This window comes from Colius striatus, chromosome 15 (genome assembly GCF_028858725.1).
Source record: "Colius striatus isolate bColStr4 chromosome 15, bColStr4.1.hap1, whole genome shotgun sequence".
Lineage (NCBI taxonomy): Eukaryota > Metazoa > Chordata > Aves > Coliiformes > Coliidae > Colius > Colius striatus.
In genome coordinates, this window is record NC_084773.1 from 20,181,202 (window position 1) to 20,208,353 (window position 27,152).

General features: G+C 42.3%; 1 protein-coding gene across 4 annotated transcripts in view; it reads left to right on the top strand.

Annotated features, from left to right (window-relative positions):
- The window catches only part of LOC104562215 (contactin-4), a 312,159-nt gene that overhangs the window by 146,201 nt on the left and 138,806 nt on the right, over nucleotides 1-27,152 (top strand). For all 4 annotated transcript variants that reach the window (XM_062008335.1, XM_062008332.1, XM_062008336.1 and 1 more), the window contains one exon: nucleotides 12,541-12,679. In XM_062008335.1, coding sequence (XP_061864319.1) covers nucleotides 12,625-12,679 — 55 coding nt within the window. In that variant the 5' untranslated portion in view covers nucleotides 12,541-12,624. The remainder of the gene's footprint in view (nucleotides 1-12,540; nucleotides 12,680-27,152) is intronic.

Sequence of the window (27,152 nt, forward strand, 5' to 3'; positions counted from 1 at the left end):
GTCTTTGGAGTGACTGTGGGAAATGACAAAGATGATAACTTGAGCATGATCAGACTCCTAACTTCAAACCTACAGAGCTGAAGTTGATGTTGTTTTTACCTAGACACGCATTTCATACTTTTCTCAGTTTTAATTTTCTAATTCCATACTCTTGGCTTCCTGGTTTTGGTCTCTCTCTTCAATTCAAGATGTTCCGAGGTTTTAAAAGGAAGTTTTATCCCAGAAATACCTGAAAAACACCAACAAGTTTTGCCAAAGAATGAAGGTATTAAATTTGAGTTGATAGCTCCATCTATGCAAAACGAAAAGTGGCAAATATTGGCTAAGTCTGGAAACAAGTTGGCACATAACGACAAGATGCAGACGAAGGCTGGAAAGTTGACAGCGTTGTAGGAGATAACAACCCGGGGTTTAACAGGCAGGAAAAAGATGCAGTACTAGGACACGTGGCTTAAGGGATTCAGTAGTAGTTGGGCACGTCTCCAAGCTGGCCAGAGATGAACCCTTACTTCATCTTTGGAGAACAGTCTGAATCTGGTGTGAACTCATCCTGTTTCTTTATGCTGACTCCATCCGTGCAAGGTAGGAGAAGAGTCTGCTGTTAGGGAAGGGCTTAAAGGAGGAGGCTTGAAACCATGCCCACTGAGGGTGGCTTCAGTGTCAGCACGTGTGCATCCAGACCTCGCCTCGTGTCCCTCCAGGATCCTTTCCTCCTGTGCCCTGCCTGTGTTGCTGTGCTCTTACCCTGACTAATGAGCAGAGGAGCATCAGGCAGCTCCTCCTGGGCTGCTGCTGAGACATGGGAAGGGAAAAGCAGCTTCCAAGAGGCAGCAGGAGCAGGATCTGCTCCCTGCAGCCGCCATCCCCAGGGCTCCCACCGCAGGAGTGAAGGGTACTCAGGAGCCTAAGATGGGGATAGCAGGAACACACGTTTCTGTTGATGCATTTTGAAGCTGTTACACACAAATCAATGCCACAGTCAAATTTGCAAACCTTATTTCCTTTCATCTGTTTCATATGACAAGAAAACCAAGGGCTTAATGTGATATCTCAATAAATCCTCGTGCTACCATGCAGCCATTGCTGAGCTGCCATGCGGCTCAGATCATTTGACATAGTTATCCACTGCAGAGATGTTTTGTCTGGCCGTGGGGTTGCTTCCTCCAGTAACTGATATTCCAGATTAAAGACAAAACTGTGTGCAGAGCCCCTTTCTTCTGTGTGTGCCTGCCAGCTGCTCGGTGCTTCCCAGCCTGACAGCCTCCAGCGATGAGGGAGTACGAAGCCAGGCTGATTTGGTTCTCTTTTTCCTAGCAGGAGCCAATGCTTTAGTGCTGGGATGTCTTTAAACAAATACATTGCTCGTGTGAAAAATGGCAGAGGCAGGAAAAAAGGCAGTAATGGTGCATAATCTGCATAGTCAATATAGGCAAATGCAAGTGTGTTTTCAGGCCTCTAATAGGGTGTCGTAAACACACAGGGTTTATGGTGTTCTGCTGAAGAATGGCTCCCATAAATCACAGGCTGTGCCATTGCTTTGTTTTCATTTTCAAGTTTATTTCCTTTTATGTTTAGTAATTAAATCAGAGCAAAAGGATGGCATTAGGAGGGGTAGCAAGCAGTAGCAGCGTGTCAGGAGCTGCTGGGCTTGGCTGTGTGGGGTGGGTGTGCCAGCCACGCTTCACACCCCGACACCGCTCACCTCGCCGGAGCAGCCACAAACTCCTCACCTCCTTATTTCGTAGCAAGTCATTCCAGGTTTCAGCCACAGGTTTTAAACCATCTTCTGCAAAGATTTGTGTCCAAGGACCTCCCAGGTGCAATGGCAGGCATCACTGTGACTCTTCCTCCTCGGGGCATCCCCAGCCTGGGGCAAGGGCTGGGCTCTCACTGGCCATGACCTCCAACGAGACCAGGCAGGTGCTCACCGATGTGCCCATGGCACTTGTTTTCAACTGCAGTCATCTGCAATTTTGAGAAGGCTTTAAAATTGCTAATGAAGTCCCTATGTGCTAGAAGACCAATATGTTTCCTGTTACAGCCTATTTATTCCCTGAATTCCAACCCAGAATAACCCCACATGACATCATTGGCTGAGCAGCATCAGCGCCCACTTCTCTTTACAAACCAAGCCTTAAAGAACTTGCTTCTTCATCTGAGCTGCTGTCAGGTGACTGCATCCCTCTAAACTTTGTCTCTCTTTGCTTGGTTTGTTTGAGGGGTTTTTTTTGATGGGGGGGCAGGGGGGGAGGTGTTTAGCATTTGTTTTCTCAGAGGTAGGGAAAACTTTGTCTTCGGTCCACACTGAAGATCTGAGCCATTCCAGTGAAGTGATTTCCAGGCGAAATCAGTGTGTTCTCTGTGGCTGTGGTGAAGGCCAGACCTCCATATCTTTGAATCTCTATTACATAGTTTTCTTGGAGCAGATTTTTAATGAAACCAACATGCTGCAGTGTAAAAACAGAGTATTTGGTAGCAAAATATCACAAACAGGATTTTGACTTGGCTGTGTCTTGTTTAGATTTTCGAAGGAGACACTGGCATGGTTATTTCTGCAGTCAGAAGAATCCCAAAGGATGCACAGGAGGTGTGCTGTGCCCTCACTTCATATCCCGTGTGTGATCCCAGCCTCACTGCCGGGAATAGTGCGCTGATAGCAGGAGGGAAAGGCAGGTTGGGAGCCTGTCAATCCTCATATTTTGCTGTGTTGTCTCACTGTGTGGGTTCCTTAGTTTCACACAGGCAGCTGAGCCACTTGGCTTTGCACCATGAGCTCTGTCACCGCCGACTCTCTGGACGTAAGTGTGGTGAGAAATGCAGCACCCAGCGCAGGGCGTGGGCTGGAGAAGTGCTGAGAGAGCTGAAAGGTAAGGCTGAAGGCAGGGCCACAATGCTGCCTTTAGAGAGAAATCAAGTGGGGTATAGTATTGTAGAGCAGGATGTCAGGTGGATGGGAGAAGTGGCTGTGAAGGCAGCCGTGTTAAGGAGGCCATGTAGTCTGGGCTTTTCCTCGCAAGTAAATGGTTCAGGTGGAAGACAACCTGCAGAGCAGGGAATGCTTTCTGACACCTCACGTCAGACTTTTGTCAGGGCTCATTTGTAGTACAGCGTTTAAACTGCCCCAGCATGGTTTTTGTCTCTTACAAATCAATTGACAGCCAGAGGCAAGGGCAGAGCAGCCACACTGTTTTCAGCATGCGTACACAAATTCCCTGTAAGCGTGGGGTAATGAAGAGTGCTGCAAAGATGCACTAAAGGTTGCTGGGCTAACACAAAGTTAAGATTGTCACAGTCTCCTGACCAACTTGAAATGTGCAAAGCAACCTCAGCTCCAACTTTGTACCTCTGTGAAACAGATTCAGGCTACAAGATAACCTGTGAGCTCGGCTATGCAACCTTTGCTTATGTTTATGTGCAATGTGCAAAGTGTATAGGCTTCATTTTCTGGCTTCTGTGCACGATTCTAATGATTGTCACCTTCAATTCTTCTGGAAGAAATCACTGAAAACCTTGAGAGTGGCAATAAGTTTGATGATAATCAACTATTCCCTGGGCGTCGTGTCCTCTGAGACCCAGGTCCTGCAGTTTCAGTTCATTATTTGATTCTACTTACTGCCACCAATTAGAAAAAATAAATTAGACTTTGTACATGATTGATTTGTGTTGTGTTGCTACTTGCATAAAATAATTACACAGGTAATGGTAAATGTGTTTAGTTTAAAGAGAGTGCAAAACGAGGTAGTGACGACAACATTAGTGCATGTTGCAGAACTTTGTGTCAGCTTTTCCCAGACTGAGGTTAAAATCTGCTTTTGATATTTTGTACAACAGGAGTAACAAGATGCTGTGAGAAATGTTTTCTGCAACTGATTTTTCATCGTTGCAGAATTGAGTTTTATTAAGAATTTGGTGTCCCAGCTGAGTTCAGGGGCTCAGGTGCTTGCAGTTCTAGCACCTACCACATGTAGCTCATCAGTTAGATCAGCCTGGCTATCGTTTTGATTTGATGTGTTTTACATATATAGTTGATATATGACTTGTTTTGACTATTTGCATAAATCTTCTGGGACCTTTCTCCTCCCAGACTCTGTGAATTTGTCAGGTTCAAGCTGAGTAAATACACCAAAGGTTATCAGTTGGAGATAATAACTCAGAAAATACTTTGTTGTGACACTTCACAGTCCACTCAGATTGTTGCAGGATGTGATCACTGAAGTATAGGCTTCACTTTTTAATAAGCTCAGATAGTCAGTATTTACTGAGCCCTTGATTTGAACCATGTTAGGTTTTTTTTCCAAAACCCCCTAAGAGCTGGAATTTAGGCCTCAGTATGTCAGCAAATGCTGAGAGAGAGATCCACCACCTCTACTTCTGCTTCCAGCTGCTGTAGGAAGCCTGATTATGTCACTGAGAATACATATATCTATATCTCTCTATCTATCTATATGCATCTCACTGGATACCATTAATTTGAAGAATCAGGGAGGATTTCTTTTTGTCTGAGAGGACCAGAACTTTAATGGCATCACAGCAGAAAGAAAGCACTTAGGGCCTGTCCTTGTGTGTGGAAAGTCAGAGAGTTAAATCAGTTCCCTTCAAACACTCAAATTCCAGGCAATCTCTTAAAATAAACTTTGAAGGAGAAACAAAATACTAAATAAGCTCATAACAGGGACATCAAAGTGGTTGGTGGAGTTTATTTTTCTTTCCTTTCCTAGATGATTTTTACATTTAGCAAAACAGTTTAAAATGTTTCTAGGTCCAGGCATCTCAATTATCTGGGTTTTGAACCTTCTGTCAGTGCTCGGTGATGAGGGAATTGCTTTGATAGCCTGAGTTCTCAGCCATGTGCTCTGAGTGCAAGACTGGCTTCTTAGCCACTTTTCAAAGTTAATAAACTTGCTTGTTGTTTTTCCTTTCTAAGTTGCATTTTATATTCTTAAACATCCAGTTTGCAGTGCTGAAGGACAGTGGCACGGTGGGAAAAACTGTGTTCATGTGTCCAGTACTCTGGATTCCCCCCTGGAACTCCTATGGAGGGAGCTCTCCTTTTGTCTTGGACATTAAGTGGAGTGTTTTGTAAGCTCCAGAAGTGAATAGTAAAATGTCTTTAAGATGCTGATTTTAGAGACATCACAGAAGTATCTTCAATATTTTTGCATCATTTTTTGTCTCCTGGACAAGATAATGCTCTGTGATGATGTGTATTTTGGGAACAAAGCCATTCAAAAGTGAATGATAACTTTGAATGTTACTTATCTCTCTTTGTTCAGAGAGTGAAACTGTCTTGATACATTATCTTGAAGCCGTGACCTGGGGATAAAATAAACTTCATTGTCACACAGAGTCCCTTGAGCTTTCTTTCTTTGGGGCATCATTCTGTCAAACGGAGACAGCAATAAATTAACCCTTGTCTCTTTAGGAAATTTATGATCCAAAGTCAGATGGAGGTTAATACCCTACTGTGGCAGACAAATTTTGCATTCTGGTGTCTGGCAAGTGTGTCTGTGGCTGCTTGGAGACCAAGGATGGGGCTGGGTTTGCTTCGGAAGTGGCCCTTGGCAGGGTCCTTCCCGGCAGCCAGATTGGATTGTGTGCTCTGTGTTCAGGTCTCTCATTGACAGTCTTTGCTATCAGAAAAAAAAGATAACAAGTGACCATGTAATGGGCTTCATAGGCCATTTCCATTGATGGTGTATCAGGGATACGACAGGGAGAGAAGAGCTGCACCTACTGAATACCAGCTCAAATATGTTTTGCTCTTCAAGTGAGTTTTGTTATCCCTAAAGCTGTCATTTGATGCAGAGATGATTATTTGCTGCTTGGCTCTATAGGATAGCCATTCATTTTGTTCCTGCAGAATGCAGCATTGAAAACTGTTCTCTGCATGAAGCTGGGAATCGTTTTTAAATTGATGAGTTTTAAGGTAACTGTTCTAGACAGTCTTCAGTAAAAGACTCACTAAATGAGAGTAAACTCCAATTTGTATAAGAAGTGAGCCTATGGAGTTTCCTGGCTTGCTGCTTTTTATGATGCTACTGCTACTCCTGCTCTGAGTGAAGTGCCTCTGGAGGTTGGTGGGATGGACTTTTTTCTGTGTTGAAAAAAGCTGGATGTGGTCTGATAGGTGCTACTTCAGGTGAGTGTTTCTCAATATATCCATTCCATGGAAAAGGTAGAACAATACAGAACTAATTAACACCAGCAGCCTTAATTTAGACTTGCCATTAGTCACTCGGATCTCCTTAGCTAGAGATGATTTATGCTTACAAATTATTCAGGTTTTACAGGGCAGTGGTGGTTTCCTGGGGACAAGGGACAAAAATTAAGGGTTGTAGTAGGGTGATCTGTGGTAATGGCTAGTAATTAAAAGGCTTTAATTACTGTGATTCTGTTTTTCTTTGGTGGAAAATTACGCTGTGGTTCAGAAGGTGCTGGGATGTGTTGGACAGCTGGGAATAGCCAGTGTTTGAGACGGATTGCTGCTTCCTCCAGGTTGGTTTTGCTAGTGGAAAAGGTGTGCAGGGAATTCTGCAGCACAGTGAAGTGTTGAAATGGTTCCTGGTGTTAGCTGCTCATTTTTATATCATCTGCAGTCTCTGGGTTTTAAGCTGTGGCATCAGGTTTTGCATAAAGATAAACCTGGTATATTGCTTTCAGGAGGTTCTAATCTACCAAGTCAGAATGGGATGTTGTCAGTTATATCAGCCACAAAGGCTCTCCCTGCTGGCCCCACTACTGTCAGAGCTGGCCCCAACAGCCAGTGTCTTGGGAGATCTATATAGTATGAGCAGAAGTTACAGAACACTTGCATCAAAAAGAGCTTAAGTAGGAGAAGGTGTATTTAAACCCCAGGGGTCATAATTCATGGCAGTGGGCACTTGCTGAGGTAGTCCTTCAATGATCTTAGCTAAAATTGTTAGAATTGTGTTTACTGTTTTAATCTGATGGCTGTAATCCTTGCTTCCCACATGCATACGTGCCTTGGCATCCTCCTCACGTGAGGACCGAGCCGTGGCAAGTGTGTGACAGCTCAGGCACCAAAGACCCAACAGCCTGACAAATATAAATGACTGGAGTGAGTTGGGAACTTACATCTGTTTGAGGTGCTGAAATGAAATCTCTATCTAGTGAACGTGAAGGAATGCCCAAAGGAAGAAACACAATGTGAAACTGACACTGTTTTTCTTGATTTGGGGTTTTTTTTTTAAGGTAATTAATTTTTGAAGCCTTTCATTGCCATTTATCATGGCATGTCTCAGAAACGTGCTGCATATGTGTCATTGGTTTCATCAGGCACAATATGCCTGCGTGTATGTCATAATGTGTGAATTGTGTATAAGTGCAACTCCAGAAGGGATAATTTCAGCAAAGAAGCTTGAGATAGATCAGGATCTGACAGACATGCTGAGAGAATGAGGAGAGCTTGGTGAGAGCTGCCACCGGCACGCTTCTGCTACCCTTCATCTCCCCGGGCCATCCCTTCAAACTCTCTTTTCTCTTCCCTTATACAAAAGGGAAGGCCAATATTTATCTCAGGACTCATAACAACAGCTACCACAGCAGAAAAAAACCCTGTCTTTTGAGTGCTTAAAAAATTCAGCAATACGTACATCACAAAAGTATTGCTGTGAAGATTTGCACTTTTGGGGACACATTTTGCAGGCACCTTCTATTTCTGGATGTTCAATTTTGCGGGTCACTGACTGCATCTGCTAAAGACAGCCTGTGCCTCTCCCAACACACAGGCCCAGATTCAGCAGTTTCAGAGGTTGGATCGGGGATAGAAAGCTGCTGCTTTGCTGAATGTGTGCCGCAGCCGGCAGTGAGGAGCAGGGGCTGGCAGGAGCCGGGAGGCTTCCTGGAGGAGTGTGTCACAGCGATGCTCTCCAGCAGCACAGGCTACCAGCTATTTCTGAGCAACGTGCTCAGAAGCTGCTCTTGATTTAAGGATTTTGGACACTTCATGCCCTTCAGAATCATCCCTTCCAGGATTGCTGGTTCCTCACTAGTTAACCTCAAATGATGCAGTTCCTGCCCCACAGACTAAGAGGTTTGCAAAGGTGTCCAGTCTCCTTGTTGCTTTAGAATACTAGATTGTGAGAAGGATATTCTTGGATCCTTATGGATGAGGTATTGCTGCAGTCCTACTACTAAGTTACTAAGACTTGGGAGGCAGATAGCAACTACATCTTCAGTAGATAATGACCTTTTTGTAGGTATGTATTAGAAGAAAGTATCTTCATCTTAAGAAGTAGAGTTTCTTTGGAATCAGAAAACTTTGTGTGGCTTTCTGCTAGTTTTGTTTAAACAAGATGGTTTTGAGTTTATGCTAAACCTCTGTGCCTGGATTTTGTTGGGACTAGTCTTTCTAGACTTGACCTGCAATATGCATCTTGTGTAGGTATTCCATATATGTTTGCTTTACGCACTTTTACTTGGGCACACAAACATTTTGTGCTCTCAGCTGCTGTATGGCCCCAGGTTTTATGTACCCAGGCATCAGTTGTGGGTAACCCATGGCTCTGTTCTCCCTTCTCTGTCCTCTGAAGAGTGTTTTTATCATATGAAATTTCTGTTTTAAAAGCTTGGTAATTCTTTGAAGATTTTTGGCACCATGAATTAATGTCACTGTTCAGAAAGGTAGTGAACTCACATCCCATGCTTGCTCTTGTCCTCAGGTCAGATCTGCAGGGTAGACACCACCTTAAATCTAACAACTCACCTGTTAGTTCTCCAAGGGTTTTGCGCTTACCCTTAGCTCTTCCTTTGCTGAGGTGATTAAAAGATGCCTGTTGCTGTCTATATGTGCAGCATGCTTCATTAACAGTGATTTATTTAGTAGCTGAGCAGAATTGGCACTGTGCAGCACACAGATGTGCAGTAGGGAAACGTGAGATGATTGCTAAGGCTTGCTTCACGCTGCTGCTGCAACACTTTGGGGTCTTAGGGATGGGTTGCAAATTTTCTTTCAGACTATTAACAAAATTGGGAGTTCATAGAGTGCAAGTTACACCTACAAAAGTGCTTTTTCACATTCTGAATGTGTTCATATGCCTTAGCCTTAGGTTTTTGCGTTTGTGTTTGTTTCTTCAGAGGTGCTAATCATTAAACATCCCAATGAAATTCCTGACAGAGGCATGCCTGCTACCTCAGAAAAAGTCCCCACAAATACTGCTGCTGCACACATCTTTCTTTTTCTCCCCTCGCACCTGACTGCAGTCAGAGCCATTAGAGTCAACATTCTTTGTCAGAATCCAATTACAAACAAAGGTGCCTTTCAAAAGAATTTGCAATGAACGCGATGCCAAAAGTAAAGTTAAAAAGACATCTGCACGTGTTTGTACTAGGTTTTCTGATGGGATGTAGAGCACAGATACCTCATTTTCATCTGGAAAAAAAAATAGCTTGTATAGTGCTAAAACTACACACACTTCCTTCTGGAAATAAAATACAGAACTCTGCAAGTTTTCAGGCTTCTTATAGTCTCCTTCAGAATCTCTGCAACCTCCTCCTGGGATTTCATAGTCAGAAAACGTTTAGAAATGGGAAGGTTCTCTTCAGTTCTCTTTTTCTTATGCACAAATGCTGCCTTTCCTGAAGTTGTTGCCATAAAAAGTCGAAGTGTTTCACAGTTTGCACACAGCTCTGAACAATGGGCCCACTGATGTGGATAGCAGCTATGTTTACAGGAAAACACTGCGGAGATTGGACTCACTCACATGTGAAATAGGGAACTATCATGAGAGATGAAGCTGCAGCTCTAGCTTCAGTAACACCATATTTTAACCTTAGGAAAATATTTTTGATGATAATCATCTAGTATACTTTTCACTACCTTTTATGCAACGACAGGCATCATTTCTCCTTAGGAAACCTTCTGTAATGTGTTAGCCTGTGTTAGGGGATGTGTCAGGGCAAATCCAGGTATGGGTTGGCCCATGGTTGTGCAGGGCTTGGGCTTGTGGGGCAGCTGAGTCTCCAAGTACTAATTTCTATTAGTACCTATTCTGAGGTCATTGTTACAGAGTATATATTTTGGCTATATAAGTGCATGGATTTGCCATGAATATCAGTGGAAATGCCAGCAGGAGTCTTGGTGTCATGTATAGACAGTTTGTTAATACCAGAAGGGACTGTTTCCATTCTGAAGCACATGAATGACCTTCTGATGTCTGTTGGTTCTCTGGAGGCATATCTGAACAACAGGGAAAACTTTCAGCTTTTTCACTGGTCTTAATAATTAAATGTGCTGAGTACAAAAAAAATGTGTATTTTTAGCATAGCTTTTATTTTTAGCTGAAAGTGAGACCCAGGGATTGTGTCAAAACATCTTGGGAGGAAAGAAAACATCTGCTATTTTTAATGTCCTCATAAGCTAAAAACTTATTTACATTAACAATTTTGAATTGGTTTATGTTAGTGTTTAAAGTGCTTAGAGAAGCATGATTTCCCAAGTAGAAGGAAAAAATCAGCTTGCAAAAAATCACCAAGTAGCCATAATTTTTCCCAAAGGGTTGTTGAGTCAGAAGGAGCTCTGTTACAAAGTGGACAGTGGGGAGGAGGAATCAATTGAAGACTATCCACGAATTGCCAAAATTATTTCAAATAAACTACCAAAACAACAATCTGAGTTCAAAGGGAGTGTTGGGGATGTGATGCAAACAGCCCTGCGGCCTCCAAACAAGGATGGCCATCTCCGTGGTCCTCCATGAAGGCTTATCCTTCATCAAGCCTCCAGAATCACCATCCTCAAAGCCTGTGGAATAAATAGAGGCATTTTGCTTAACTTTGGTTGGATTTGGGGGTTTTATATTTGGAGGGCATTTAACCAAAAGGCAAATATAATACTTTCTAGCCACTGTCGCTGCTTAGAGCCAGCTGAGTGCTGCTGTTAGTAATACACGTAGCAGGAGGGATCATGATCAGCCCTTCTGCACGCTGGCAGCTTTCAGGTGGGTCTGCAGGTGCTTCAGATGGGTTCCTGGCAGTAGGTTAAGTTGATAAGTGCTATACCTCCTGTGTTTTTAATTAGGTATCAAAGGCTGTAAGTGATTGTTCTGTTTCAGTCCCAAGTAGCTATTGCAGAGTGAAGAGAATACTCATCAAACATTGCATTGCAGTGTAATGAAGGGGGGCTTCTGAGTGACATGATGGGCTTATGGATGGGAAGAATATGTGGGAAAATGAGGACACAAAAGAATTTCAGCAGCTGCTGGTGAATACAAGACTTATCCCAGTGGTCACTGAAACTAATGTAAAACCAGGAGTTACTTACCTTTGGTAGAAATCTCCTGTATAGACGCAATCATAACAAACAGACTTTGGTACTTTTACTTGACAAAATAGTATTTGTCAGTGTATCAAGACCATATAGGGTGAAAAAAAAAAGTCCTTGAGTTCACTATAAACACAGAGTAACTGCTTAACTGTGTCAATCAATATAAGGATCTATGATGACATTTTCCTTTGGAAATTAATAATTAATATTCTAATCATTCACTTAGGTTGTTATTAGTTTTCATTGATTAGTCCTTCCTGCTAACCCCCAGCTCGCCTAATCAGTCTGTGTGAGAACAGATTAATATATTCAATTAATCTTTACCCCCTTCCAGCTGCATCTTCAGATCAGAGAATAAAGACTCTTAGTCTTCTCGCTGCATCAAATCTGACTTTATTAGAAGAACCTTATCAATTTTAACTCACAAAAGCTAGCAGAGACCTCTGACGATACCCTTTCACATGCCATTAGTCATGCAGTTTCTCTTGTAAGCATTGAAGGCCCCTTAACTTTCAGCCTTCACTGAGATGAATAAATTATAAGAATGTGTGTCTGACTTGATTTATTTATTTTTAATATTGAAATGCCTGCTCTGGGAAAGGTTCCTTCCATCACAGGAGGCTTTTTTCCCTTGGGTCCTGCTGGAGGGGGGAGACATTGCAGAGAGAAGCTCAGAAAGTTTCACATTTCTTGCTTGTAAGTTTGAACTATCTGCAAGTTGTCACAGAGTGCGAGGGAAAGGTCAACTTTTACCTGGATATGTTTTTAAGAGTTTTGGGGGTGTTTTTAAGAATTTTAGAGGAGTGAGAATGGGAGTGAAATGGATGAAGCATCCTTTCCTGAGCTGGGCAGCACCATTTCCTAGAAAGTGTCTCCTTGCAGAGACAACGTCCCTCACGGACAAGGTGATGTTTGTAGGGAACAGTGAGAGTTAATTCTTATGACTTCTCTCTAAATTGTGATCACTAGTCACATTTCACATTACCCCAGAGAGGCAGTGAGCTTATCTGCTGATGACAAAATTGAGAGATGGAAGAAATTCGCAATACCCAAGTGGAAGGTGCAGATACGGGGTCTGATACCCAGCGTGCCGAGAGCCTCACAAATCACTCCTTGGAAGGATTTGAAATTACTTGTTTAAAAAGGTCCCTTTGGTTTTCAAGTGCAGCTTTCCTGGAGAGAAAAAAAAAAACACTGTCAACAAATAGAAGGAGCAGCAATCCTAAATTTCCTTGTAATCTCTCTTTTCTCTTTTACAGATTAAAAGTTGCCTAAAATCTCTAAGGAGCCCCATTCTCTTCTGTAGTTACCAGGCTTGTCTCCTTTGACCCAGGAAGCTGAAGATGAGGTTACTATGGGAGCTGCTCGTGCTGCAATCATTCATGGTGTGCCTTGCAGGTAAAGTGGCCTTTTAGAACTTTTCAGAACACCACTGTCTTTCACACTACTGTATACTGCACCACATGTATATGCCAGTGACAAAATGGCAGAAGACTCTGCTTCACAGCCAGCATTAGGGAAGGTTGCTGAACAGATGAAGCTGATGCTCTTAAACTCCTTCTACTGTTAATCAGTACCTCTGCAGCAAAAGTGCAATGTTTGAAAGGTCTGCTCTCCTCGTTTCCAGTTCAGAGTTGCTGTTGATGGAAGTTATTTTCCTGTGTTCTAAGTGTTTCAATGCTCAATTAAACCTGCGTGGAATATAGCATTAAATCCCATTAAACTGGTGTTATGTTACAGCTCAGACCTCGCTCCATTTAACAAATAATTAGAATAACATATTTCAGCTATATAGCAGTCTTTTGTAACTGCCCTTGTTTAAGTTTTTCTGCCCTGAGTGTTACGATGTTTTGAGCCTTCCCAGCAAAATGAAACTTCTGAGGAAAGTGCTTTTTTTTGCTGGAGCTGAAACAATTCTCAGACATTTTTCAGATGTGCAGAGGGTCAGCAAAGCTTGCACTAAAGCCTTGCTGATCTTCCCAGGCATCATTGTAGGCTGATGCTTGGAGATCTGGTGGAATGGGCTTGTGTGGCTCCGCTTGTGCCTCTCCAGCAGGTGCTGCGATTGCACCAGGGCTGTCAAAGCCTATTTTGAGTTTCTCTCTCTTTGCCATTCAGTTCATTATTTCCTCCTTGAATTGGCATTATTATTCTTTAACGTGTATTTTGTTATGAGGAGATGTGTGTTAGTTTTTAATTAGCGTTCCTCACCTTGACGTTCATCTGGATTGCTCTAATTTACCTGCTGCTTGGCACCCACAGTGTTTTCCTGCCTGCTTAGTGACATGTGCTTCCTTCCCTTTCATGTGTGCACATTGTCAGGGTACTTTTTCAGCATTTTGGATAATAGCAAACTACTTTATAATAGTGTTCACTTTCTTCTGCTTAGCTCTACTGAACACAAAGCCACTTCTATTGCAATGCTTACGGGTACCTGTTTCTGAGATTTGGTTCCAAGTCTTTTTAAATGTGCTATGACAGTTTCTGAGCTGGCAGAAAATTGGATGCAGACAGATTCTGCAATGCGCTGCCACGTGTTCCAGGAACTGCAACCCTAGAGAAGTTAAGCTGTGGGAATACATGAAGCGTGGTCCTTTATTTTCAGTAAATAAACAAAACAGTGGGAAAATAATAGCATGCAACATAATTTTTTTTCTGTAACTTCTACACTCCAGATGTGTGTTGCAAAATGTTTAGGGTCAGCAAAGTAAAATTTCAGGAGAATGTGTTTGGGGCTTTTTCCCCGTCTTTTACATCTCATCTTTGCAGTGCACTGTATATCTTCAGGGCATCAGTTCATCGTCCTGCTAAGGGAGGTTTCATAGAGTTCTGGGGTAAGGAGTGCCCAAAGTTGTCTGTGAGCTTTATGTTAGGTGATGAGTGAGGAAAATGTTTCCTTTTGCTGAAAGGACATGGTGTGAACTGACTTCTTTCAACACCATTTCAATTTGGAAGCTTCTGTGCCCACCTGCAACGTTGTACGAGCTGGCTGTAGGCACAGAAGGGACTTTGCTGCTTGAGCTATGCTATTACCATGAGGCAGGACTGACTCGTTTAGGTGTAGTGCTACTGTTAGCTAACACACTCAGGATGCTTCCCAGGCCTGTGCAAGTGTTTGAGGTAGCACTATGGTGTCATGGACAGAGTGAACACATTCAGATTTGGCTGTTAAATATTCTGAAGGTGAGGAGTAAATGGTACTGGATGTCTTGCATCATCTTGTTCTGCACTGATGTGCTCTGCAAAGCCAGAGGAGCTGACTATAAAGTAGTTAATTTAAGTAGTTGCTATTTAGCAGCAAAAGGCACAAAACTGTGGAACAAAAGTTCATGGACAAACCTTCAACCTTTCTTAAGTTTTGTAGTTTTACATTCTACTTTTTTTTACCTAACTTCAGGAGACTCTTTTGCCCCTGCTGTTAATTATGCTGCTCTTGGAGTACCTCAGGTATTGATCCCAAGGAAAAAGCTCAAAGCAGACTCCAAACTCCCCAAGCCATGTCCTGCCCAGCAACGGGCAACCATTCCTCCTGCTGCCCTGCACGATGCCTCTGCTTTAAGGCTACTCAGGAGGGATGGAAACTTTCTTTCTGTCTCCAACAGACAGTCATTGCTCTTCTCTTAAATTATAATCTTTTTAAAAAAAAATAGGAAATAATGTTTTCATGTTTATCAAACCATTGACCCATCTATGAGAAAAAACATTAACAGAATTATACTAAGAAAAAGGGTAAAAATGGCATGCAGGAGAGTTCTCTAACAGCCCCCATGAGTGCTGTGTGGACCTTCAAGTGACTGGGAAACTTAAGTTTTGAGAGACCTGTGAAAAGAAGCTTAAATCTGAACATTGAATTTTCATTGTACCCTAAACTTGTATGTGAACTTATCATTAGTAAACATGCAAAGTTGTATTTAGTTCTGCTATTCACTCAGACACACAGCCCAGACAGCACTCCTGCCTGTCTCTGCTGCAGAGAGCAGCGTAGTTGCTGGAGGATGAGCTGGGATGCCCCGTCAGAACTCCCTGGGGTGGCTGCACCATCCCCATGTGGCAGCAGCCCCGGTGCCCCATCGGGGATGGCTGCTGGGCTCCAGCTACTACCAGTCCCAGCAGCTTACTTGTACTGGGATTTTTTTTATGCTTCCTAAATGAACATCTGTTCACTACTTAATTGCATGAAAACTTCCAAACTTGTATCATTCAAGCCATTAAACAGCTGTCAAACCCAAAGCACTTAGAGTATGCAAACGTGTCGTTAAGGGTACCAGTTTTCCACCGCTGCCAATGTGCCAGGAGAAGAGAGAGGTGCCAGAGATGTTCACAGTCCACCTGGGATATTGCTATTGATCTTGCATACTGGGTGTTCAGATATTACAGTTCTTCACTGCAGCATTAAACATTCAGCTAGAAGGCTGGATCAGTCCCATGATCTACTCAAACCAGCTACATAAAGGTGTAAATATGCTAATAATTTCAAGAGCTGTCTGGCCTCCCTTGAAAAGGCAGCAGCACAGCTGAAGGTCTTTCTGAGCTTACCACTGTTTTTCAATCCATCAACCAACCTGGCACCGTACTTTTCAGACTTCTATTCTCGATGGTTGTTCTGAGGTCATACTGATAAAAACTAACGATGCTTTCTTTGGACTTGATAGTTGTTGTATATCAATTCAGAGTTTCTGATTATATTTGCAGAAGTCCTTTTTTCTTCAGATGTCAGTTCTAGGAAGCACTAGCTGCAAATTATTCCTTTGGTGCCAAATAATTCTGATTTGTTAGGACTGTCAGACTCCTTAAATAGCATTTGTGGTGGTGATATTTTTAAGTTGTGGAGAGTAGGATGAGAGGCAGAATAGGCTGAGAAAAATAACACACAGCTCTTTGGGTCATGGCTCTGTTAAATGATTTCTCTTAGGCAGCCCTACATAGATACCTTATACCCTGAAATGCATTTGTGTACAGTCTGGGAACAGCAATGGGGAAGCAGCAAGCACTGCACAGGATGAGCAAAACTGACTTGTGTTAATGAAGATGGGACAGAGTCCGTATTCCTGGAATGTGCTGGACAAGTATGAAAGGAATTTTTCTGTATTTTTGCAACTCTTGGGCAATTCTTTGCCTCATTAACTCCCTGTAGCACTGAGTTTCACTGTGGAAGTCATATTTGCGTGGTAATGAGCAGCAGTTGCAGGGACGTGTTAAGCGTCTGAGTGTGCATGTGCATATTTTATAGTGTCATTTAACCCATGAAGGTCTCACATTTTAACACAATACAAAAAAGGAACCTAGCAGCTTTTGAGAAATATTTCTGCCCTTCTGTGTTGTGCATTTGATTGGAGTCTGGTTTGCTCTCCTGCCCCCTGATCTCCACCTCGGCTTTTTCTTGGAGGCTTTGGTTTCTGTCCTTCTGCTTGTTCTTCCCATTTAAAAGAAAGATTTGTGCTTATGACAGACTCACCAGCCAGCAGGACTGGCCTTCCCTTTTTTTTCTTAGCAAGCACCATGTAAACACCATAGCTTCAATAAATGAATTTCTCTTGTAACTCTATAATAATGCATCTGTTTGAACAAGTTGTTCTGTCAAAGGGAAAAGCCCTGTGGTAGTTGTATCTCTTCAGTGTTCCTGGAGGGATGACTGAAGTAGCTCCAGAAAGCACATGCCAAATTACAGAATCTAGTATTTGTGTTACATTGATTTGAATGAATAAGGAAATTCTGTTCCTTCTTTCTAACTTGGCTTCTCCAAGAAGCCTCCCAGCTGTGTAAGCTTTTGTTTTACAACAAAGTAATTGAGCTGAAAAAAGAGGTAGTGGACATAATACCAAAAGTTAGAAATAGCTGTGGTGCTCCCACAGAGTGGCTTGTATAGGTCATTCTGCAATTTCTGTACATGGCTACACTCTCCTACATGAAAAGGTCCAGTTTCACAATTGTCCAGGTATCCAGAATTAGATATTAGCCATATTCCCTCTCACAACTGAAAAGGTAAGATGAACTAATTGGAGAAAACCACATGTACAAAGTGTATACATCTTTTCAGCTATCAGAACACAGGATAGGATGGTATTTATTAATGGGCTTTCTGGTGGCTCTCAGTATGGGGAAGCCTGTTACTGGTATCATGATATCCCAGCAACACCTGCCCTTAATTCTTCAAATGCAAGGACAGCATCATATTTTTCAATGTCAAATTCTATCATAGTTTTGATTAAAGTGGAACAAAAGCATTGTTTCACCTTTTTATCTGCTGAAAAATGCCGTTTTCTAATCTAGAAATATGCACACAGCAGCAGAAGTGAGGAGGGGAAAAAAATAAGTATTTCTGTAGAGCTTGTATTCAATGTGGTGGTTTGGACTTTTTTTAAAACACTGTCTTTTGCAGGAAAATATTTTTATAAATGCCTGTCCTAGCATTCTTTCTCCTGTTGTCACATGGTGATACAGCATAACCAATACCTCAGCAGTGGTTCAGACTAGAATATTTAAAGCATGGCTGTGTAATTTGTGGAGAAAAAACCCAATATATAGTCAAGTGTTTTCCATTGTTAGAGAAAACTCACCACAGTTTACATCCACACATTCCAATGAAATCAGGCATCCATCTCCTTAAAACTCAAAATTTATGCAAAGATGAACGTTCACAGGCCAGTTTGAATCAGTGCTTCTATCCAAGTAGATGTAGGTTACATACCAAAGAAATTCTGCTAATTCCACGTCTGAATATAAATAATTAAAGAAAGCACTGCTATACATATTAAATGATGGTCTCCTATAAACGCTGCAGCAGTTCAATTTGTCCAGCGGTTTTTTTTCTGGTGATGTGTGGTTCCCATGACTGCTGCTTTGATGTTCCTCGTTAGCTGGAAAACGATTTATCTGTTGCAGCTCCATAATTAATTAATTTATATTTTGGTCAGTTCTGCAGTGCTTTGCATTTCTGTACCCGACTGCTTAATTAATGTTTGCATAGCACTTGGAACAGATAAAGCGCTGAATGACTCCTATTAATATAATCGCTTCTCAAACACGACCCAGCCCTTGGCTTCACAGTGCTCAGTAAGCTGTCACAAAAGCTCGCTGGAGAAGGCTTTCAGCTGAGATATGGCTTGTCCTTAATTGGGAGCTTTTGTGAATTACTCGAGGGGGTTTTATTCCCTTTAAGCTTCTGTGTTGTCAAGTGCTTTAGGAAGAGCTGTGACCAGGGGCTACAGCTCATCACCCTTGGGTTCCATCTTATGGGCAAGCGGCCTTGGCAGAGGAGGTGGTCACATACCCTCTTCTACTCTAAAGGGGTGCCAGGCAAACCAATGTGAAAGACATGGCAGGACAGAGACACTACAAGCACATACGAGCATGTACTGCCTATAAAAGTACTGGGCAGATGGCCTGGGCAGCTTCAGAGTCAGGGCTGTGGGGTCTGGTGTGAGGGAAGCTTCAGCCATCGCTTGCCTCTACCGAGGGCTGAGGGGATTGTGTAATGTGTCCTTTGAGCTTGAGTTATAGTTAACATGTTAAAAACACCTCTATCTGAAGAGGGTTTCAGGTATTGCTTAAAATGACCTAGTCTGCAGAAGACCTGAGATCTTAGAAGTGACCTGCTCTGCAGAGGGTCCAGGAGAAAACAGTCTTGATTGTAACGCCAGCTTCACGTCACAGTTCAACTGGGAAACCCTAAAGGTTCTGCCTGATGCCATAGCAGTGGATGATGAAATCCCAGGAGAGCAGTGACTGAACACAACATGGTGTGCTAGCTGTATTGGTTCTCCACTGAATATGTAACATCATGTAACCTTACCGTCCAAGCAAACACAGAGCAGCAGATAATTGTCACGAGTGCACTGGTTTTCCTTTAGGAGTTTTTAAAAAACCCCTAAAAAATGTGATTTAAGTGGTTAATAAAAGGTGGTACTGAAAAATTGCTCAGGCACAGGGCTTTGGAGAGGTGTTTTCTTGAGTAAAAGGCCTTTTCTGAAGTAAAGGGCTGGTCTTTGTTGCAACCGTGGCAGGCTGCTGCCAGCAGGATAGGACAGTAAATGGTAGTAACAGGTTGCTTGGGTGAAGATACAGGTCACTTCTGCAAGGGAACAGCCCTTGCTGTGGTCAATTCCAGTTTTTATCAGTCACAGAATAAGATTTTATTCATTTCCTGGCAGCATCTGGACTCCAATGTGACGCTGAACTCCATAAGTCTGTTGCCCCTTGGTTCAACACTGTGTCCCAAGCAACACCACCGCTTGTTGAATGTGCCTAGACTGATATGTGTTAATGTGCTTTTGCCACATCAAGGGACAAGTTTTGCTACAGCTGATAGTTGTGTTATTAATGCTGTCCTAAAAGTAAAGTCTTTTGAGGGCGCTGGCATAAGAACAATTAAATCTGAAGCAGGCAAAAATTCATTTAAACTGAAAGCAGAAGACCTCTAGCCACCCAAATGGTATTCTACAGTGTCATTCAGCTGCACGTAGTTGTAAAGAAGACCTAAGAAAGTGTATGTGATTATGTGTAATTTATGCTTATTTAGGGATTATATGGCAAGTTTTTCTGTGATTGCAGAGGATTGGACTCAGCCTCACAAGAGGTCTGTACCCATTTTACATTCCTGATCTGTCAGCAAGTGAAGCCCTCAGTAGATGTGACCTGAATCTGATTTAGGCCATAATTTCCCAAATTATAAAGTTAGAGACCATATCAATGCAATTTTCTCATTTCTCTTTTACATGCAGATGATTAGGTATATTATGTTTTTCTGTGTTTAACTCACAAGTCCATCTGGGCAAGTTTAATTACATCCTTCTCAAAAGTTATGGAGGTAAGATGATGCACTTTAAATAAAATGAGAGACTATACAGACATTTTTATAAGCAGATGTTCCAACTATCTGGCTGTGTATTGATCCCCTGTGTGTTTTATATGATGCCTCTTTTCAATTTAGCTTCTTTGCATTTGAATTAGTATTGTAGGTATTGAAATTAAATCTCATTTAGGGAGTTACAAAAATACCTACTTTTCCACACATCTCTCAAATTAGGGAGAATATGGACCCAAACTACTTCCTTATTGCCAATAAAAATGAAGTTTGATGGCAAAATTTTGAGGTGATTAGGTACTTTATCGGTGTGTTACTGCATGATTCTTAGTAAATCTAAATATTATTGGAAGGGGACCTCATTTTGTAATGCATGTGTGGTTGCTGAGGAGAATGAGGAGGAAAGAGATGTGGTGCAGGGCAAAATCTGCCAACGCAGGGACTTGTTGCTGTGTCCATCTCTGGGGTTTGATGTAGATAGCTGCATCTTTTAATGGTCTGAGAACTGCAGTACTGGGCTACAGAGTGTATCTAGAAATACCAACATATGTGGTTATTGCATGCAAGACAATGTTCTTCCACTTTGTGAGATTTGGGTTGGGAGTTTTTGTTTATCCCTGTTAGTCTTGAGTTGCTGGAGAGAGTCTGGCATAATGAGCAGAAACCCACTTCTGTGTGAGCATTTCATCCCCTGACACCACCTTGCACAGCTACAAGATTTCTTGCCCTTTTCTCCACACTTTTCTGGGTATTCTCACCATTTAGCACAGTGACAGGAGCCACTGGGGGAATCATTAGTTTCCCCTTGGATTTGTGGGGTTAAATCCCTTGGCTTTGCCTTCTGCCCTTACCTCAAGCAGTGGAGCACCAACTGACCCAAAATTAAGTTGGTAGCAATCGTTATTATTTGGATAAAGGTCTTTCAGCTAAGCAGCAATCAAGAGTGATCATCCAAACGGAATAAAAGGGAAAGGGTCAATTCAGCTTGATAATTACAGTACTATAAATGTGGGTAATAAGAGTTACCCTTTATTGACAACTCAGTGCTGGCAGAGCATTGCTGGCTAACGTTACACACAGCAGAAAGTGAGGCTTTCTGCTGTGTATGCATGATTTTGTAGGGTCTCTTGTAGAAATGCAGGTTGCTTGCTGCAGTTAAGCACTGGTTGTCACAATTGCTCCAGGTCTCATGGGATTTGGACCATGAAAAAGAACAGATGCTTACATATTCTTGCACGTTTGTGCTCCAAGACAGTCTACGGCAAGTAAGTGGGCTGCTTGCAGTAAATATTGCTTTTAATGAATAGAGCACAGAATGCTGTAGTGCAGCTCATTCATCTGAACATTGTTCAGTGCTGGTTTATCGAAGCATTTGTCGAAGGCTGTGACAGTCTGTGCTCTGAAATTAAGGATGTACTCATGACAGGCTGCTCTGACTCATTATTGCACACTTTAGAAAAGTTTCCCTATGATGAAAAAGCCAAACTTGCACATTATCACCTCGGTGCTTCAATTTGTTTCTCCACATGTAATTTAATCTTTTATTTTGCAGTAAAATATACATGTTTAGCTTCATAAATCAAACTTTACACAATTGTTAAGTAGCATATATCGTATTAATTAGGCTGTGAAGCAAGGCAAGCCTTACAACCATTTATAATCGAATACTGAAGAAGTTGCTGATCAATGAGACAGGCAACTAATTAATCAGCCAGCAGTCAGCATCTTCAGCTGAAGTTGGTGACTTTGAACTTCGTTAAACTTTCCAGGTGTCAGTGAAAATATAAAAATAGATAGATCTTAATATATTGATGTGTCTTAATTCCACTTTTCTGAGTTTAAATGTATGAGGATTACCTGTGTTTTAAGAGAGAATGTTGTTTATATCACATCCCATGTCCCTAATGCATAGCTGAAAAGAGAAAAAATAGTGCATTTAAGAAAGCTTTGTTTGAACTCTGTCCAGTGCATGTTGCATACAGCATCAATTTGGATGGCTTCCTCTTTGTGTCTGAAATACCTGCTATACAATCTTTTACTTCGTATTTTCTGAGCATTAAGAACTGCAAAGTAGATGCCTGGCAAATTTCAGAGTATTATCATAGTTTTTAGTTGGGAAAATGTCTTGGGTGTTCTGTGAGACGTAGAAGGCTAAATTATTTCTGCCCATGCAAGTTAGCTGTCTGTGTAAACAGACAACATGAAATGGTCACTGGGACCAGATCAAGCTTTGTTCATTCCTGTAGCATTTGCTCTCCTTCCATTTTTCACATGGACCATGTGAAACAGCATTTTGTCTATGTTCATGCTGTGTGGGCTTTACTACAAGACATCTGAAGAGGGACTTGGAAGAAAAGAGGTTGATGGTTGGGGTTTCTGGGATGTGAAAGCAGGGAGCAATGCAGAAGAATATGAGAAGATAAAAAGAGGCTGGAGGCAGCTGGATGTAGGGGTGGAATGAAGATGAGAAACATGCACTTCCTCAGCCAGAGAAAAATTATTTCCAAGTTCTTGGTGTCAAGACACCTACATCAGATTGTCTTTTGTAATGTCTCTTAAAAGCAGAATCATATTTGGGACAAATAATAGCGTTTGTTGTATAGCACTGAGCTTTACCACTGAGATCTAGATTGTGGTGATTTGGCAGTAAATTAAAATATCACGTTCCTTTACCTTGCACATTTGTCACTGCTCTGTGATCCCCTTGGGTGTGTGACACAGATCCGATGCCCATAGCGTGCCAAGGATCTGCAGCCTTCTGTTTGGTTGGTGCATAACTGCACCTGGACCATACCCAGAGAAAGTAAGCACAGGCAACTCTGAAATTGCAGATATTACTGAAAGGGATGATACTTATTGCCAATTAAAGTTTAAAAAGTAGGAAGAAAGGCTCAAGGAGAGACAGGCTTTGTTCTTGTGGTTTTCATCCCGAGGGAAGTACCTTTGAAAGAGGCAGATGTGAGAGCAGAGCTCAGGCTGAGCAGTGGTACATGTGCCACTATAGAAATGATGACTAAGGTGACAGCTCATAAGAGATAATTGAAAGAGACTCACAAAAATCTCTTACAGACATCAAAATGAGGAGAACTAGGGGTCAAGGATGGGTTGATAAGGTCTTGAAGAACAGCTGGCGGGGTCTGACTGTGACCAAGGTACCTGGATGAGTGAGCTGCAAGATGCAGTTGCCATTGTGTGTGTGTGTTTGGATTTCTTGGCTCTTTTCAGTCCCTCCAAGTTAGCAACACTGAAAGTGCTTAAGAAGAAAAAACAGGGCTAAAAGGCAGTGCAGCACATAATCAAAGTGTTACTGAAATATGTGTTCCTCACCTGGAATAAAAGTGCTCTCTGTAGCAATGTAAAAATGATGTCTTGTGAGTCAGGAAGCCCAGGTGCAGCTCTCAAGTCAAGTGGCCAGGAGCTGTTACCAGTAATGGCTACATCTCGTTTGATATGTTGCAAAAAACTGTGCAGCTTGTCATTTCTTCCATCCATGGTAATGAGCAGTGGCACTGGGCACAGTGGGCTCCCCAGGGGGCAGCGCTGTCCCCATTCCCTCTCCAGGTGCTGGATCCTCCTCAGTCTGTGATCACAAATGTTTCAAAGCATGATAGCTAATTTCCAGCATATGTCACATACAGCTGCGAGGCATTTCCTTTTCTTTCAGAATCTAAAGAGCATGGTACATATTATAAAGCCTATGCTTCTTTTCCTTTGTGGAAAGCAGAGGTTCTCTGTGTATTTTCTTTGTTGTTTAAATATCCCTCATGATAACACTCTTCCAACAACTAACTGGAAGTTAATCTGCATGGACCTTTCCCAAGTTTATTAATACTGACCTTGGTTCACCGAGTTTAACAGTCATATTTCTTGATCTCTCCTGCATTTCTCCACAAACTTACATGTTTTCCTCGTTCTGGGCTGTGTTGGTACGTTTGTGTGCTCAGGATAGAATGTGGAGGCTGTTCCCTAATGCAAGGCAAAGGAGTGACATGCCATCAGTCAGCGGGAGGAGAGAGAACCTAGTGCTTTCCCATGTAAATTATGTGAATCCTGGATGTAAGCCAGACATTCATTTTGTTAAAATGGGGTTTGATAATTGAAACTAATTTAACATTGACCCCATTAAGTTGCATTTTATTGCTCATTTAATATGCTTGTCTCACAGGCTCCCAGAACTCGGAAGCGGCTTTATAATGTGAGTCTATAATTTGTCAGAACTCCAGCCGTACAGGTAAATGTTGAGGTTGCTCTGTAGGATCAGCACCAACGTGTGCAGCAGATGGTTTGCCTATGGTTGGACAACATGGTATCTTTCTGTAGAGTTGTGTATCAGATCAGCACTGATGTGAGTGGGTTAAACTGAACAGCTTGAGTCTGGGCAGATGTCCTGTGGAAAGATGCTCGCTTGGTCTGGGAAGCAGCCTGTGGAGGACCCAGCAGAGCCTTCCCCGTCACTCCCCACAGGTTCCTGCATCCTCTGCGCTCCTTGAGTGAGGAAGGCTTTGCCAGACCTGACAGATAGCCCTGGTCCTTCAATAGTGCAAGTCATTGTATTGACTCCTGTCAAAAAAATGCCAATTTCAATCAGCTGAGGAGCTGGCTTATTGCATTTTCCTGACATGGGATTTCTGTTTTGCCTTCCTACTTCTGGTTTCCTCTGTCTTACAGAAATCATGTGAAAGAACACTATTTCACTACTAGCTAAATATCTTCAGCAGCTTATGAATCCCTAAACCTCATAACTGATTAACATCCCTCTGGGTACTAATTGCAGTGCAGCCCTAGATGATGGTTACTGTGAACACAGTTGTATTTATCGGAACAGCAGTGAGTCAAAGGGCAAGAAAATCCAGATGTATGCAAACAACTGTGATGGATGTTTGTTTACAAACTTGTTCTCTTCTGAAACTCTGGCTGCAGGAGTGGCATATGAATGATGAATGGCTGGAGCTTTACCCTTGTGAATTGGCAACAAGAGAGAAGCAGTGAGAGTGTGCCTGGGTTGCATCATGGCACCTGGGGACAAGGAGTCAAGGGGACCAAGATGACCAAATATGCAAACAGGAATACTATAAACCCAACCAAAGTTACTTCAAAACAAAGTGGAGGTAGTAGGCACAGCTGATATATATGCATATTATAAACCAGGTGAGAATGTGTACAGCTGTTTAAAATTATATCCACATCTGAAAAACTCTAACTGAAGCATTCTGAGCTCAGTTTTAGCTGCTGCTTCATAATCCAGGCCACAATTAAAGCACATGGTTAATGTTTCATTTTTTAACTGTAAATGCATGCAGATGAACATAAAGTACAGAAGATGTGTGTGAGGCAAAGCATACAATTGTGTCACTTACCATGAAATAGCAACGTTTGACAGGTATTATTCATGTTAATTAAAACAGTGCGGGGTGCAGGAAAGGGGGCACTTGGATGTTATACTGATGAAGGCTTTAGAGCTCGTTTGTACAATCCAAGTGCTTCCTCAGCAAGATTTGGCACAGGGAATTGTCCGTATTGAGTAGCCTTGGTGCTGAATTACTGGGTCACAATGTTGTATTCTCACATAAAAACAGTGAACTCCATTCTGGAGTAGAGATGGCACTGAGGATCAGTGAGCTGCTTTAAAAACAAAATATACCTTCTCTATCTATGAAAATCCTCAGGAATCAGATCAAACCCAGAGCATTTAGTGTTAAGATCATCCTGAGCAGATTCAGAAATTATTGCAGGCCAGAGGCAGGAGATGAGGAAACTATGGGCAGGGCTGCAAGAGTTTAGGATCAACTTCATGTGAGCTGTAGCTTGCACACATCTGTAGTGTATGCCAGTGCAATGATGTTCTCATGTTGCAGCACTACCTGGGCACTTCAACAAGGTCAGGAGCTGCCTAACCAAGACAAATACAAGCACAGGAGATAGGAGCCTGACCTAGGATTTGGGGAAGAGAAATCATCACCTTTAGCCTTTGGGTACCAGTAGTTATTCCTGGAATGAGACTATTCCATTACAGGCAGTAACAGTCCCATTGTGGTGTTTTCCTTTTTCTTTTGAACCAAGCTTTTAAAAGGTTATTTGAAGTCATGACTTCATTTTGTTCCAGCATCTGCCAGTGTTTCTGTGCAGGTGTGGTTGTGCTGTTTTTTGCAACATGATTGCTCTGTATAAAATGTGCTTCCAGTGTTGCTTTTTCTCAGCAATACAAGCTAAACATGACCGTTGGTGTTTGGCAGGGTTGGATTTGTGAAAGGTCGTTAGCCTGTTAGATCTCACACACTGGAGTCAGCTGTGGTGTTCACAGCTCTTGCAAGGTGTTGCATATGAAAGGATGGCAGAGGCTTTTAACACTTTTTAAATTCAACTTTCCTTAATGTGGCATCCAATTACTGGTAAACCCTAACCAGCCTTTCTTACTTTTAAATGTAGACATTCTCTAGCATTTTACTGCTTGCTTCTCAATGCATTCAGAAGACACTGAAAATACAGTGGTTAGCATGACAGCAGTTGGCAAGGGGTTTGTGTCATTTGAGGGGTGATAATGTAACTTTTAAATAAAAAGGCATTTTTGATGTGTGCTAGCTGGTAAAATGTGTTAGTGCAAATCAGTGATGTTATAAGAGCCAAGATCTTTGTGTGTTTCATAATTATCAGGACAGAAATTCCAGCACAAGTAGTTTCCTGTAGGAAAGCTGACTCTGAAAGGGCTGAAGTTCTGTGTTCATGTTTATTCTGGTTTTATCTAGTTTAATTCTTTGTATTCTTCTGAAGCTGGTGGTTTTTGCTGAAGGAGGTTGAGTTGTGGCATCTGGAAGTGCTGCAGAGAGCAGAGGGGTTCTGAGTATCAAGGTGTGGTGGCTGGGAGGCTGCTCTGTATTTTGGGCTCCAGTCCCTCCTGCCTGTGGTATCGACTGATGCAGCACGAAGAGGAGGCCCAGGGGTTATCTGATGGTGGCTGTGGTGGTTGTAGCACTGTGAGTGTTCATGGCATCGTAACCAGTAGCACAGATTGTGCCATTCCTGGATCTCATCTTCTCCAGTGGATGCACAGAGAGCAGGAGGACACGAGGA